General features: G+C 43.1%; 1 protein-coding gene and 1 long non-coding RNA gene across 2 annotated transcripts in view; one reads left to right on the top strand and one right to left on the bottom strand.

The window, feature by feature from the left end:
• LOC130196399 (uncharacterized) overlaps nt 1-16,157 on the top strand; it is a 70,207-nt gene that overhangs the window by 35,449 nt on the left and 18,601 nt on the right. Inside the window, exons 4-6 of the mRNA XM_056418494.1 lie at nt 8,679-8,776; nt 9,800-9,877; nt 9,973-10,114. Coding sequence (XP_056274469.1) covers nt 8,679-8,776; nt 9,800-9,877; nt 9,973-10,114 — 318 coding nt within the window. The remainder of the gene's footprint in view (nt 1-8,678; nt 8,777-9,799; nt 9,878-9,972; nt 10,115-16,157) is intronic.
• On the bottom strand, nt 13,663-15,776 carry LOC130196409 (uncharacterized). Its single transcript, XR_008832248.1, has 3 exons — nt 14,992-15,776; nt 14,768-14,896; nt 13,663-14,352 (listed from the first exon to the last, which is right to left on the bottom strand). It is a non-coding gene; the product is annotated as an uncharacterized LOC130196409 (long non-coding RNA).

Raw genomic sequence — 16,157 nt, 5'->3', positions numbered from 1 at the left:
GGATTGAGGGAAAGATGAATGCAGCAATGTACAGAGACATCCTGGATGAAAACATGCTCCAAAGCGCTCTGGACCTCAGACTGGGGCGACGGTTCATCTTCCAACAGGACAACGACCCGAAGCACACAGCCAAGATAACAAAGGAGTGGCTTCGGGACAACTCTGTGAATGTCCTTGAGTGGCCCAGCCAGAGCCCTGACTTGTACCCGATTGAACATCTCTGGAGAGATCTGAAAATGGCTGTGCACTGACGCTCCCCATCCAACCTGATGGAACTTGAGAGGTTCTGCAAAGAAGAATGGGAGAAACTGCCCAGAAATAGGTGTGCCACGCTTGTGGAATCATACCCAAGAAGACTTGAGGCTGTAATTGCTGCCAAAGGTGCTTCAACAAAGTATTGAGCAAAGGCTGTGAATACTTATGTACATGTTATGTTTTCGTTCTTTATTTTTAATAAATGTGCAAAAATTAGCAAAAAACAGTTTTCACTTTGTCATTATGGGTTTTTGTGTGTAGAATGTTGAGGAAAATAATGAATTTAATCCATTTTGGAATAAGGCTGTAACATAACAAAATGTGGAAAAAATGAAGCGCTGTGAATACTTTCCGGATGCACTGTATATATATATATACATATGTATGTGTATATATATATTCTATATATATATATACAGACAGTATGTATATATATATATATAGTATAACCTATGTATGTGTGTATATATATATATACCTATGTATGTATGTATGTACATACATATATATATATTTGTGTGGCACTTTTAATCCTGTGGACCTTATACCCCTTCAGGTTTGTATTTTGTTTCGAAAAATCTCTGAAAACTGGTTGTGAAATATTTGGTCGGTTTAGCTCCTCTTTAACGTGGATATCAATACCAGCTCAAGTGTATAAGTACATCATTATTATTGTATATAAAAAAGACCCAGCCACAGAGATGGATGGAGAGAAAGATTAATGAAGGGTTTGATTGAACGATATATGAAGGAATGGTTATATAAATATTTTTGGATGGATTGATAAATAGATGGACAGATGGAGAGATAGATGGACGGGCGGATGGATGGAGTTATGAAGAGATGGGTTGAGAGATGGATGGATAGAGGCAGTGATGAATGTATAGAGGCAGTGATGTGTCGCTAGATGAATGTAGGGATTGCTCAGCAAATGGATGGAGAGATTCTGGGATAGACGATAGATGGATGGAATGATCGATTGAGTACTGGATGGATCGAGTGATGGACAGAGGGTGACTGAATAGTGTAATTGGGAGATGGGTGAATGGATGGAGAGGTGAACAGATGGGTGGATGGATGGATGGATGGATGGAGTAAACTGTATGTGTATATACATATGTATGTATATATATATATATACACTACCATTCAAAAGTTTGGGATCACCCAGACAATTTTGTGTTTTCCATGAAAACTCACACTTTTATTGATCAAATGAGTTGCAAAATGTATAGAAAATATAGTCAAGACATTGACAAGGTTAGAAATAATGATTTGTATTTGAAGTATTAATTTTTTTCTTCAAACTTTGCTTTCGTCAAAGAATGCTCCTTTTGCAGCAATTACAGCATTGCAGACCTTTGGCATTCTAGCTGTTAATTTGTTGAGGTAATCTGTTGAAATGTCACCCCACGCTTCCTGAAGCACCTGCCACAAGTTGGATTGGCTTGATGGGCACTTCTTGCGGACCATACGGTCAAGCTGCTCCCACAACAGCTCAATGGGGTTGAGATCTGGTGACTGTGCTGGCCACTCCATTACAGACAGCATACCAGCTGCCTGCTTCTTCCTAAATAGTTCTTGCACAATGTGGAGGTGTGCTTTGGGTCATTGTCCTGTTGGAGGAGGAAATTGGCTCCAATCAAGCGCTGCCCACAGGGTATGGCATGGCGTTGCAAAATGGAGTGATAGCCTTCCTTATTTCAAATCCCTTTTACCTGGTACAAATCTCCCACTTTACCAGCACCAAAGCAGCCCCAGACCATCACATTACCTCCACCATGCTTGACAGATGGTGTCAGGCACTCTTCCAGCATCTTTTCACCTGTTCTGCGTCTCACAAATGTTCTTCTGTGTGATCCAAACACCTCAAACTTGGATTCATCTGTGCATTACACCTTTTTCCAATCTTCCTCTGTCCAATGCCCATACTAATCTTTTCTTTTTATTGGCCAGTCTCAGATATGGCTTTTTCTTTGCCACTCTGCCTAGAAGGCCAGCATCCCGGAGTCGCCTCTTCACTGTCGACGTTGACACTGGCGTTTTGCGGGTACCATTTAAAGAAGCTGCCAGTTGAGGACCTGTGAGGCGTCTATTTCTCAAACTAGAGACTCTAATGTACTTGTCTTCTTGCTGAGTTGTGCACCGGGGCCTCCCACTTCTCTTTCTGCTCTGGTTAGAGCCCGTTTGTGCTGTTCTCTGAAGGGAGTACTCCACACCGCTGTAGGAAATTTTCAGTTTCTTTGCAATTTCTCGCATGGAATAGCCTTCATTTCTAAGAACAAGAATAGACTGGCGAGTTTCACATGAAAGTTCTTTTTTTCTGGCCATTTTGAGAGTCTTATCGAACCCACAAATGTGATGCTCCAGATAATCAACTAGCTCAAAGGAAGGCCAGTTTTATAGCTTCTCTCATCAGCAAAACAGTTTTCAGCTGTGCTAACATAATTGCACAAGGGTTTTCTAATCATCCATTAGTCTTCTAAGGCGATTAGCAAACACAATGTACCATTAGAACACTGGAGTGATAGTTGCTGGAAATGGGCCTCTATACACCTATGGAGATATTTCATTAGAAACCAGACGTTTCCACCTAGAATAGTCATTTACCACATTAACAATGTATAGAGTGTATTTCTGATTGATTTAATGTTATCTTTATTGAAAAAACAGTGCTTTTCTTTGAAAAATAAAGTCATTTCTAAGTGATCCCAAACTTTCGAACGGTAGTGTACATAAAAACCAAATGCCTATTCCAGCTTTAATGTGAGGGTCTTTACATCCAAATCAGGTGAACGGTGTAGGAATTACAACACATTTTATACGTGGCACCTCCTTTTTGAATGATCAAAAGTAGTTGGACAAACTAATATAATCATTGTAATTGTCAATTTTAATACTTGGTTGCAAATCCTTTGCAGTGAATGACAGCCTGAAGAGGCAGTGATGCATCGCTAGATAGATGTAGGGATTGCTGTTTTGATGGATAAATGGATGGATACTGGATGGATGATGTGATGGACAGAGGGTGACTGGGGGAAAAAAAGGGAAGAAACCTTCAGGAGAGCAACAGAGGAGGATCCCTCTCCAGGATGGACAGGTGCAATAGATGTAATGTGTACAGAAGGACAGATTTAGAGTTAAAATACATTCAATGAATATGACAGACTGTATGAATAGTTCATAGTAGGCATATTCCACGATGGAGACCTCCACGATCCATCAGGCAAATGGAGGTAGAGAGGAGGAGTGGGCGGAGTCTCAACAGGGCAGTGGCGTGGTCGGTAGCAGGAATTCCACGACCCAGACCTCGATGATCCATCAGCAGATAGGATCTATGCCGTCTCATAGGGTCCGATGACCCCATGAGACGTGAAGTCAAAAGGACTCCGGGGAGAAAGCAGAGTTAGGATGCATAGCAAAGGTTTAAACTAACCCAGATAATAGCACAGAACTCTGAACAGTCTCTCTGCAAAGTTTGACTTTGAAAATGTGAAGCACAAATATAGTGAGAGTTTTTAGTAAAGAGAATTTAGGCATGGTCTCTAAAATGTGCATATAGGCAGGGGTGCACATAACTGGTACGCAGGTACGCATGGGCGAAAATAATCAACAATGCGTAATGCCACTTGTGTTACTTCGCGCCTTTGCGTACTTGACCGATCTGATGTTGATCGTCTCTACAGCAGCATGACATTTCTGTCTCTACGTGTCGCGTTAACTCTTCTCGGCTCTCCGTCTCGCGCGCCGCAGAGCTCCGATGCCGGCGTGTGCGCGCACATCGGGACGAAAAAAGACAAAAGCTGACGCTACATATGGAGTGAGTACCAAACACCATCTCCCGGTACTCACCTGAGTAACTCACTGAAAAAGTTATGTGCACCCCTGCATATAGGCACATTTGATCACCATCTGTGCCATTTGAATTTTCTCATGTACAAAACCATATATTTCACTTGTATATTTGTTATGGTGTTCAATACATCCAGATACAGCAGTCTTTGACTTTATGACGGTAAACCAAAGATAAAATAATGATAAAACAAAGTGGTGCTGTGCGCATGCGTCCTCGTGCGTAATGATAATTTTCCTCTCCCTCGCGAAGGGAGAGATCTCAGCCGGGGAAGGGCCGGTTTAAAAAAACGACAAGTCTTTGGAATCGTTAGAGCCAAAAGAATCGATTGATACCAAGAAAGACAAGATTGATAGCACTGTGAGCCAATAGGATACAGAAAGGCGTTGCCATTTGTGAAATCTGATACGCTGAAATTGAACTTCCTTTCACCAGATCAGTCGCATTTTAATGTGATTGGACACCTGTGAGGATTCTAACGAGCCACCTGTGAGTCATCAGTGTAAGAGGGTACGCTGGCTGCCGCTCCTCTTGACACTTTGTTACCGCTTGTGTGATTTATAAGACTTTTTAAAGCTATTTTATTCGGCAGATTTTGGATTAATAGAGCCTACCTGCTCTACTGAAGTCCTTATTATGTGACGACTATTGGTGTGCTTTTTGAACTGTTGACATCTGGGAGCGGAGGCGTTGCACCGGCTGGAGCTGGAGTTGGAGCTCGCCAGCCTGTGGTCGTTGCCAGATACCGCGGCTTATTTTGTGTTCAGTTTTTGATATCGGTGCTGGCAATGATTTCATACACAGCTATGGCGTTGGCGCAGCTTCATGGTTCCATTCGACAAAGGGTGTATAGCCCGTTGTCAAGAGTGTGGGATTTTGAAAAACAGACCTCGCTACATCCATAGAGGTTCGCGCCACGGCTTCAACGTGGAATAAGGAAACAAAACAAACCTAGGAGTCGTCGTCGGAAAGATCACGAGACGATCCAATGCTAGGCACAATGGCAAACATTTCCAACCTGAGCTCTGTCTCCTACCACCATGGAGCTGCTAAACATACAATCCCTCACTAATAAATCCCTCCTCATATACGACCATATTCTGGACAAAGGGCTTGACTTAATGTGCCTAACCGAAACCTGGCATAAACCAGGGGACTACTCCGTGCTTAATGAAGCATGCCCCCTGGCTATAACTACATGGAGAAGGCCCGCAGCTCTGGTCTTGGTGGCCATCATGCACCGGACTGAACTAAAAACTGTCTCCTCTGCCAATGCCTGATCTTTACTCTATGGAATGCCTGGCCTTCAAATGCAAATCTCCATACTCCTTGACAGTGCTTCCCATATACTGTCCTCCAAAACCAAACCCATCTTTTCTTCCTGAGATAAGTGATCTCCTTACCTCTCTCTGAATTATGTCAACTAACATTGTCATTATTGGAGATTTAAATATCCATGTCGACAAACCCCTCCTGTCAGTTTGCAGCAGATTTCCTGAGTGTCTTGGGTTGCAGCAGCATATTGAGGTTCCTACTCACACCAAGGGGCACACTCTGGATCTGATTATCACTGACTCTGCTTCCAACAGTAACATACAGGTCTATGATCTTGGTGTGTGTCCGACCATAAAGTGGTCTCAATGGCCTAGACTTCTACGCTGCCTACTACTAGACCTAAGAGTCAAATGTCTTTCTGGAACTGGAGTGTTTTTGATCTCCATGCCCCTGTCAAGTCACATGAGGTCAATTTCTCCCGCTCTGCTCCCTGGTTCACACATGAGCTAAGGAAAATAAACAGCTGGGTGTGCCATGGAACGACGCTGCAGAAACTCTGGCCTCACTGTCCATAAACTGGCCTGCCGTAAAGCCACAGCCATCCTCTTCAACTGAGGCTACAGAGGAACAATGCAACGGCTTCATTGACCTTTTCAAATCAAAGGTCAACAACATTCTCTCTCTGATGTCCAGCTCTCCATCTCTGCTTCCCTCTAACACCAACACCTTATCTACGAGTGTGCTGTCTCTTCTACATCTCGCTGAGGTTCAGGAGAACCATGTAGAGGAAATCTTCAACAAATGAAATCCTGTACCTGTACCCTAGACCCCATTCCCACTGCTCTGCTCAAGTCACATATCCCCACTCTGTCATTTCTTTACAAAGGTTGTTAATCTTTCTCTTCAGTCTGGCTATGTCCCAACTACTCTCAAGGTTGCTGTCATCCGACCCCTTCTCAAAAAGCCCACCCTGGACCCGGAGGTTCTATACAACTACAGACCTATCTCCAACCTTGCCTTGCTGTCTACGATGTTAGAGAAGGTAATCGCTTCGCAACTAGAACCACCTCAAACACAACAACCTGTTTGAAACGTTTCAGTCAGAATTTTGTTCAGCCCACAGCACTGAAACAGCTTTGCTCAGGGTTACGAATGACCTGCTGATGACAGCCGATGCAGAATCACCCTCACTCCTCATCCTCCTGGACCTGACTGCTGCATTTGACACAGTGGATCACACTCTCCTCCTAGAGCGCCTCTCCACCACTGTTGGACTATCAGACTCTGCACTCAAGTGGTTTCAGTACTACTTTTCTGTCAGAACTGAATATGTCTCACTGGGAAGATGCAAATCCAGACTGCTCCGTGTCTCCTGTGGTGTTCCGCAAGGGGCGGTCCTCAGCCCCCTCCTATTCATTATTTACATGCTCCCCCTCGGTTGCGTCATCAGGAAGACATAGGATGACCTTCCACTGTTATGATGACACACAGCTTTAGATAAAAACTGCCCCAAGCCCCTCTGCAGCCATTTCATGTCTCACCGCCTGTCTTGGGGAGATAAAGGCATGGATGGGTAAAAACTTTCTCCGGCTAAACAGTAGCAAAACTGAAGCCCTCCTTGTTGGCACTCCACACCAGGTTCAGTCATCCTCCTTAACTCATCTCACTTTCGATGCTCAGGTCATACCCCTCTCCTCCAGTCACTAATCTTGGAATTAGGTTTGATCCTCACCTGACCTTTTAAAAATACTTGTGCAAAACCTCCTTTTACCATCTCAAAAACATCTCCAAACTCCACCCCACTTTAAACATGTCAGATGCAGAGAAGCTTGTGCATGCTTTTATCTCCCTCTTCACTGGGATCACTGGCAAGAACATCCAGAAACTGCAATACATTCAAAACAGCGCTGCCAGGATCCTGATGAGAGTCCGGAAATATGAGCACATAACATCCATTCTCTACTCACTACACTGGTTCCCTGTCTCATTACGGATTGACTACAAAGTCCTACTACTCACCCATAAATGCAGAAATGGACATACACCTCCCTACCTACAAGAACTCATTACTCCCCAAACCTCCACCCGCACCCTCAGATCTACAAACAGCTCGCTCCTTCGGGTCCCCAACACCAAGCTCCGCACCATGGGTGACCCGGCCTTTTGCTCAGCAGCGTCCCGCTTATGGAACAGTCTCCCTGACCACCTAAGGGCAACACAGACACTGGACTCTTTTAAGACTGGCCTAAAAACCTTTTTATTCAGGAAAGCGTTTATGTCTTTAGTTTTATGACTTGTTTTTATGACCTTTTTTATTATTATTATTATAGTTAGTTTTAACCATAGACTGGCTCTGTGGCACTCTGATATTTTTGGATGAATGTGTCTTTCAAATAGAATCCATTATTATGATTATTTTTATGTACGGGATGATTTTCAAGGCACAGATACATAGACAGAATATATATCAGTTTTATTCTATTGGCGAAATTCATTTTGTCGACTTCAAATCAACAAAGGTAAGCATCATTTTCTGACTACTTTAATTTGATGTATAACATCATTATATTTGCTCATGTTTATTATAATGTTTTACACAGTTTAACCAAAATGTTAAAATTGACCCCCAATTTGGGGGCACGGGGCTCAAAGGGTTGCTGTCTGCTCCCTCCATGTGGTTCCTTTTCTCCTGGAAGTTCTCAGTGAGGACTCAAAAACTGTACTGATGTGATGTCAGAAGGTCCAAGACATAATATATAAAATACATTGGAATGTATTCATATGGACCGGAAAGTATTGTACCTGAGATGACCTCAAAGATTACAATAAGATAAAAATATATAAACATGCGTAAACAATGGAGGACCAATTTTGGTTAAATAAGTGAACTAAAATAAAAGTAAATATCAACAACATGGGAATAAAAACAAGAGTAAAAGTATCTAGTTCATAATAAGTAACATGAAAATAGAAACTAAAATAGAAAAGTGCATTACATCTGTAGAAACTGAATGAACACACATAAAATGTTCATTCTGTGTTGATGATTGCTATTTATTGAAAGTTACTTTTCATATTTATAAGATGTTTTAACATTCAGATAAAACCAGTAGTAATTTCTCTTTCTCTCTCTCTCTCTGTGTGTGTGTGTGTGTGTGTGTGTGTGTGTGTGTGTGTGTGTGTGTGTGTGTGTGTGTGTGTGTGTGTGTGTGTGTGTGTGTGTGTGTGTGTGTGTGTGTGTGTGTGTGTGTGTGTGTGTGTGTGTGTGTGTGTGTGTGTGTGTGTGTGTGTGTAGCCCATGATGTGTGTGAGCAGGTCTTGGTGACACTGTGTTTGGCCCGGCCCGGCGAACCACTCGACACTCACTCACAGGAGACCTTCTGCTTCACTCAGGTAACGGCACAGGCCTTTCACTGCATTACACCCGTTCCACGTCTGTCTGTCTTGTGTGGACACAGCTTGCACAAGAATTTAAACAGAAATTCTTTGTTAAAATACAAGGAGTTCACTTTCGTAGCCTGACTATACTATCATTTCGCACGAATAAGAAACCCAGAGAACTACATTCAGTGGCCACTTTATTAGGTACACATCTACTCCTGCTCAGCAATGCAAACATGTAATATAATGGAGTGGCAGCAACTCGATGCATAAGAGACGTGGTGGAAAAAGGTTAGTTGGTGTTCCGACCAAAACATTTCGGCCGTTGGTATCTTCGATTTTTCACAACCAGAGAACAGGAGTGAGCATATGTAGATAGCGGAGGAGTGACGTAGAGATGCCTTAAACGGCAGGTTGAGACCTGTCAATAACAAGGTAGCCCCGCCTTAAAACATACCCTGCTTTATGGTCTATTTGATCCTGAATTGACCATACAAAAAGTATTGAAGAAGACTTGATTGAGACCTTAAACTCATGTTTACAATGTCTGGAAAAACGTTTTCCATTCCAATCGTGATTTCTGAAAGGGTCAGAATGTGGTGTAAACAAAATGAGTCTTTGGATCCTTCCTGTCTTGTGTCAGCAGGTCATGCTGCTGCTGGTGGAATGGTATGTGACACTGTCATGCCAACATGGAGCAGAATCTCGAAGGAATGTTTCCAGTACCTTGTTGAAAACATAAAGCCAAGATTTTAGGCTGCATGAGAATAATTTACCTCATAAAACGGCCACTATTGCTGACTTTCATACTGACAGAAATGCCAAAGCTATGTTTCATTATAAACAATTATTTTAGATAAGTCTGTCTGTGTCAAAATAATCAGCTGATATCAGAATAAGATTGAATTTAAGAATGGCACGCAATTAAAAGCAGATACACATTTTACAAGTGTTGAGTCCTGAACCCTGAGCACATATACATTAAAGGGCACCTTTAGTCCTCAGAATAATGTATGTGTGTGTGTGTGTGTGTAGGACTTGGCTCTTGACATGGCCAGTTACCTGCTCGAGAGCATTGCCCCACAGGATGCCTTGATGTTGGACAATGAACAGGTAGGTTGGAAAAGACTTTGAGGGCTCTTGAAATGTTAAATGGATTTAAGTGACATGAAAATGTCTGACCTGCCTTGGCTTTGTTTGCTTGTTAGATTCCGTCGAAAGAGTGTGAGAGGCTGGATCGGAGCCTGGCTCTGGCCCTGAAACACCTCATCCGGCCCCACCAGAGGGCCGGCCCGGGCCCGGACGACGAACTGCGTGCCGAGGTCTCCACACAGCCGGACAGCCGCACCGGTGAGTTACAACAACCTTTTGTCCGTAAGCGTGACACCTAAGCCTTAATTTCTACTGAACTGAGGGACTTTCCCAAGAGTTTCCTTTAGTCATGGAAAAAACATGTAAAATTCAACAGATTCCATAGAGACAGAGCATTAACATGATATAATATGGCAGTAAAAGATAAGAAAACCTAGTTGGTCAAAAGGAAGAAGATTGTACTTCTAAAGTTGAGGTGCATCCACGAAAAAAACGACCACTTCTGTAACAATCTGTTACTTATCGTTTAGTGCAGTGGTCGCCAACCCGTCGATCGCGATCGACCGGTCGATCTTGGAGACGTTCCCTTTCGCTATCCAAGATAAAATGAAAATAAATTCAGAAACGCATTGTTCCTCATTCTCGAACATTTTCTGAAGTGTCTTCTGAAATGTTTTCTTACTGACTCGAAGATCTCCGCCTGATTCATGAACGCCTGAAAACGGGTTCTCTTACACAGCCGTTTTCTCAGATGTGCTCCCCGAAAGAGGGGAACGTAGTACACAGTGGTCCTACAGGTGGGGCGTGCCTCTCCAGTGGGGGGCAGTGGTACTACAGGTGGGGCGCAGGGGGAAATGCAGAAAGACCTTTATTGATAACTTCACATATTACAAAAGTTCAAAGTACACCGACATAAAACTAATTCATAAATAAATAAATGTTGAAATGCCTGCACCTTCGTATTAATGTTTACGTCACGTCATTAACAAGTTACTCCTGCACGTGCGCCATGGCCGAGATTCTTGGCGACTTGCCAGGTCCTACCTCCGTGAGTTCGGCTTTTCTACTGTTGCTCTTCAAAACAAAAGCTCAACATTGAGCTTTTTTTCTTGTCTGATGGAGCAATCTAGTTTACTTGAAAGTGATTGCAATTGTCTTTATTGTATTATTTGAAAAAGCACAGATGCAGGAGTCACAAATGGTGATTTATTATTATAATTATTTAAATCTGAGGATTTCTGTAGAATTGATGTTAATGTAATCACCAACGGTCTGGGTTCAGAACGAATCGCAGATCAGAAAACGTTCATGAATACCAAATTTGCACCGAAAAAAAGCGTCAGTGGAGTTGGGAACATTTTCAGGGCTGGTAGCACGGGTAAGCGAGGTGCAGGAGCTCATGCGCAGAGGAATTGACAGGACTCGGTGTGGATAACAAAAGGCGCTCTTTAATTAGGCAAAAGTTCCAAAAGGGTAAAGGCAGAGAATTGGGCGTCAGGGCAGGCAGGCAGGGTCGAAACAGGCAGGATCAGGAATACACACTAGTAACACGAACAACAGGACTACGGGAAAAACACAACAATCCAGCAAGAGACAGGGGAAAGTGTGGCACACTATATAGGGGGGGAAACAGGTGTACGACATGAGACAGTAATGAGACGAGTGGCTGGGACTTTTTATATACACTACTGTAATTTTATGATGTTTTCAGGTGATATGTTAGTAGTTTAAAAATCACATCTGTGGTCGGTTTGTTATGATTCAGCCTCATAAAGATCTGCGCCGTAGATTTGAGGTTCTGCTCGCGGGACCACTGCGCTCCGGAGCGCCGGGCGGTCAGCGCGCTGTGTGGCCGCCGACAGCAGCCTGATCTCGGCAGGACTTTTTTAAATGCTCCGCTGGCTCTGATGTCTCCGTAGCGGTTAAACATGAGTTATAATTCGGTTTGGAGGATCTAACGAGCACAAAGAGTTTATTATTTATTTACAGATAACGTTACATCAGTTTGACTGAGGGTTAAGATTCATAAATGCATTCTGGGATATCTGCTGGCCAGAGTACGCACAAGTCTCCTCTGATGAATCCTCCGGAAAGTGGGAGGATCAAGTCACATCCGGACATTTTGACCGTGCTTTGCGAGAAGCGAACTTTGAATTGGAACATGTACTCGGGCTGAGACTGATGACGTTTCACGAGTCCACGAGGACACAAGTAGAGAAAAGTACGCACAAGTACGCATATTGAGAAACGCTGAGAGTCTTACAAAAATCACAAAATCAAAGACCAGAAGCTGAATTTCTGACAGACAGCTCACAGACTGCCTCAGACTGGCTGTCTGTGCTTATGAACTATCTACAACAGTGGTCGCCAACCCGTCGATCGCGATCGACCGGTCGATCTCGGAGACGTTCCCTGTCGATCTCCAAAATAAAATGAAAATAAATTCAGAAACACATTGTTCCTTGTTTTCGAACATTTTCTGATGTGTCTTCTGAAATGTTTTCTTTCTGACTGGAAGATTGAGGTCAGAAAAGATCTCCGCCTGATTCATGAACGCCTGAAAACGGGTTTGCTTACACAGCCGTGTTCTCAGCTGTGCTCCCCGAAAGAGGGGAACATACCACTACAGGTGAGGCGCAGGGGAAATGCAGAACGACCTTTATTGATAACTTCACATATTACACAAGCTCAAAGTACACCGACATGAAACTAAGTCATCAATAAATACATGTTGAAATGCCTGTACCTTCGTGTACATGTTTACGTTACGGCATTAACAGATTACGCCTGCGCATGCGCGACAGCCGAGATTCTTGGCGACTTGCCGGGTCTTACCTCCGTGAGTTGGGCTTTTCTGCTGTTGTCCTTCAAAACAAAAGCTCAACATTGAGCTTCTTTTTCTTGTCTGATAGAGCAATCTGGTTTACTTGAAAGTGATTGCAATTGCATTTATTCTATTATTTGAAAAGGGACAGATGCAGGAGTCACAAATGGTGATTCTCATATTTATTATTATGAAAATTATTTTTATCTGAGGATGTCTGTAGAGCTGATGTGAACGTAATGACCAACGGTCTGAGTTCAGAACCAATCCCAGATGAGAAAACTTTCATGAATACCAATTTTGCCCCGAAAAACTCGTCAGTGGAGTTGAGAAAATCACCAAATCAAAGACCAGGAGCTGGATTACTGACAGACAGCTGACAGACTGCCTCAGACTGGCTGTCTGTGCTTATGAACGAACTACAAACTCAGACAGAGTTCAGTCACAGCCATAACACTGACTGGAGTCACATGACTTGATGGCATTATGATGAGAGCTGAACTTACATGAGTTGCACTGACTGATCATGTTGTCAGTGTCGTGTTGTAATGTAAATAAATTAGCGCTGTGAAACGATTAAAAATTTTAATCATGTTAATCACAGGTTTCTGTGGATTAATCATGATTAATCCGATATATTCATTCAGGGTTTTTCCTGGGTAAAAATGGGTCTTCGGTGCTCCAAAAAAAATCTTTGGCGAGCACAGCGCGCACCGTCTGTTCGTTGAGTGAGTGATCAGCAGCTGCCCAGATAGCAAAATTCATCCGGCCCATTGTTGGGCCACATGATTGAGTTTCTTCTGGCCCAGTATACACCCGGGTCCTCGGCCCGAAACTGGCCAATATACAGCATGACTGTCAGATGAAACATAAGTGGGCCTGATCTGGACCGATGCGTTTAAACATATTGTAAAATGCTGTGGCCCAGTTCTGGCCCACATACTACAACATTCTAACTTTTTATAATTAACTCCAGCGTTGGCCCAGCTCTGGCGCAAATACTGCTATCAGATTACGATTGTGCTGCTGGCCCAGACCTGGCCTATGTGCTGCATGATGGGTTGTCGTGTTGCCATGGAGACCTAAAATCCCACCCCACCTCTGTTCCACAGATTATTTTTGCATTTCTTTCATCATGCTTCTTAAAAGCTGAAAGTGATACTTGTTTTTACTGTAAATTAATAATATTAATATAATTTTACAGAGCTGCAGTTTTTAAATGCTAAAATGTTGCCATGTGTTTAAAATATAAAGAAAATATAAAAATACCCAGTATCATATTTCAGCTTTTCACAAAGACAGACCAAAGAAAAGGAAAAAACACATTGAGGAACACAAATTACCCTGATAGTGCACAAATATGTTGATATACATTCATGTGTATTTCTGTTAGAAGTCAAAAACAAATATAAAAGTTTAACTCAACTTTAATTAAAATTGTACAGTATTTGTAAATCAATGTATTGAATAGAGCAACAATCAATATAACAAGTATCAATATAACAATAACCAACAAGTTCATGGAGCTAAAATTATTTTTAAAACAATGTATTGAAGAGCTTAACAATCAATATAACAATAACCAACAAGTTCATGGAGCTAAACTTATTTTTAAAACAATGTATTGAAGAGCTTAACAATCAATATAACAATAATCAACAAGTTCAGGGAGCTGAAGTGTCACGGGGAGTGTAACAGGGTGAGGCTCAGGCGCAGAGAGACAGGCTGGACAAAATATAAGTAACAAAAAGGCGCTCTTTAATGAGGCAAAACAGTTGAAAAATAAACAAGGTCCAAAAGGGGCAGGCAGAGGATCATCGGTCAGGGCAGGCAGAGTCGGATCGGCCAGGGCAGGCAGGCAAGCAGGATCGAAGCAGGCAGGATCAGGAACACAGACAGGATGACGGGAAAAGGACACGGAACAAGAGACGACAATCCGACAGCAGACAAGGGAAAGACTGACAAAATATATAGGGGGGGAAACAGGTGTACGACATCAGACAGTAACGAGACAAGAGTGGCTGAGGGCAGGTGCAGGGAATTAAACGAGAGAGAACAAACAGAGGAGACACGGAACCGGGTGTTACATGAAGGGATTTGGGCTCGCCTTCTTCTGCCCCCTTCTCTGTCCGCTGCCAGCTGTAGCCACCTCTTCATGAACATCTCCACCTCACGTTCAGAAGCCCTCGATGTCAGTGGGTTCTTCCGTACGGCAGCTGATGTGGGAAAAAGTTTTCAAAGACATTAAAGTTTCTGTTGGTACAGAAATAAAATGAGTTGAAGTTCTATCTGAACTATGAGGAGCATTTACCGATTACAGCTGTCTTCAGTTGCAGGGAAGCCATGGATTTTTTCCCATTTACTCCTCTCCAATTGGTTTCCTTTGCCAGGGTGTTTGAGATTGTGTGCTTCATGAGACGCCAAACCGTATCCTTGACATCACTTCCGCCAATCAGGCTGAGATGGTTTATCTAAAGCAGGGGTCTCAGACTCGCGGCCCACGGGCCAATTGCGGCCCGCGGAACGATATTTTGTGGCCCCCTGCCTGAAATCAAAGCTTGGTGTAAGTGCGGCCCGCGCGTTTTTTTCTCACATGCATCTGGGCGTTTTCTATTTTTTTTAACACTTGTGGACTACCATAGCTCAGGCTCGTGACAACAACGCGAATTAGCAATTGGTCACTTGTAACATATTTCGGGACTGTCACCGAGTGGAGGGAAAATATATCCTGTCACCCAGTGCTATACGTTTTTTTTCACCCAGCCCCAGTCATGTCTTTTTCTAAGTTTCTTGCTGTGAAGAGAAAAGTTGGCGATGAGCACAGACAATTTCAGGAGAAGTGGGAGACGGAATATTTTTTTGTTGAGCACAGGGGCATCCCAACGTGTCTAATATGCACGGATAAAGTTGCGGTGCACAAGGAGTATAATATCAGACGGCATTACTCAACTAAACATGCTGAGGAGTATGCAAAATACCTGGGAGATGAGCGAGAGGACCGGGTCGCCAGACTTAAAACATGTCTACTAAGGCAACAAGATTTTTTCAAGAAAGCAAGCAAAGAGAGTGATGCGGCTGTCAAAGCTAGTTACGTGGTGAGTGAGATGATCGCTAAGGCAGGAAAGCCATTCAAAGGCGAGTTCATCAAACAGTGCATGTTACAGGCTGCAAGTATAGTCTGCCCGGAAAAAAGGGACAGTTTAGTAATATTAGCATTTCAGCCAACACAGTGGCAGAGCGCATTTCTGACATGTCAGGAAACATTTACGATCAACTGCGTGAGAAAGCTAAACATTTCCATTCATTCTCACTCGTTCTTGATGAGAGCACAGACGTCACTGACACTGCGCAGCTCGCAATATATGTCCGTGGTGTTGATGATAATTTTGAAGTGACGAAGGAGTTGCTCACAATGATTCCAATGCATGGCCAGACCACCGGTCAGGAAATATTCCGCCAGCTGTGTGATTCCATTGT

Source organism: Pseudoliparis swirei, chromosome 7 (assembly GCF_029220125.1).
Source record: "Pseudoliparis swirei isolate HS2019 ecotype Mariana Trench chromosome 7, NWPU_hadal_v1, whole genome shotgun sequence".
Classification (NCBI taxonomy): domain Eukaryota; kingdom Metazoa; phylum Chordata; class Actinopteri; order Perciformes; family Liparidae; genus Pseudoliparis; species Pseudoliparis swirei.
The sequence above is the reverse complement of the archived record's forward strand: the minus strand, read 5'-3'. Positions and strand labels throughout refer to the sequence as shown.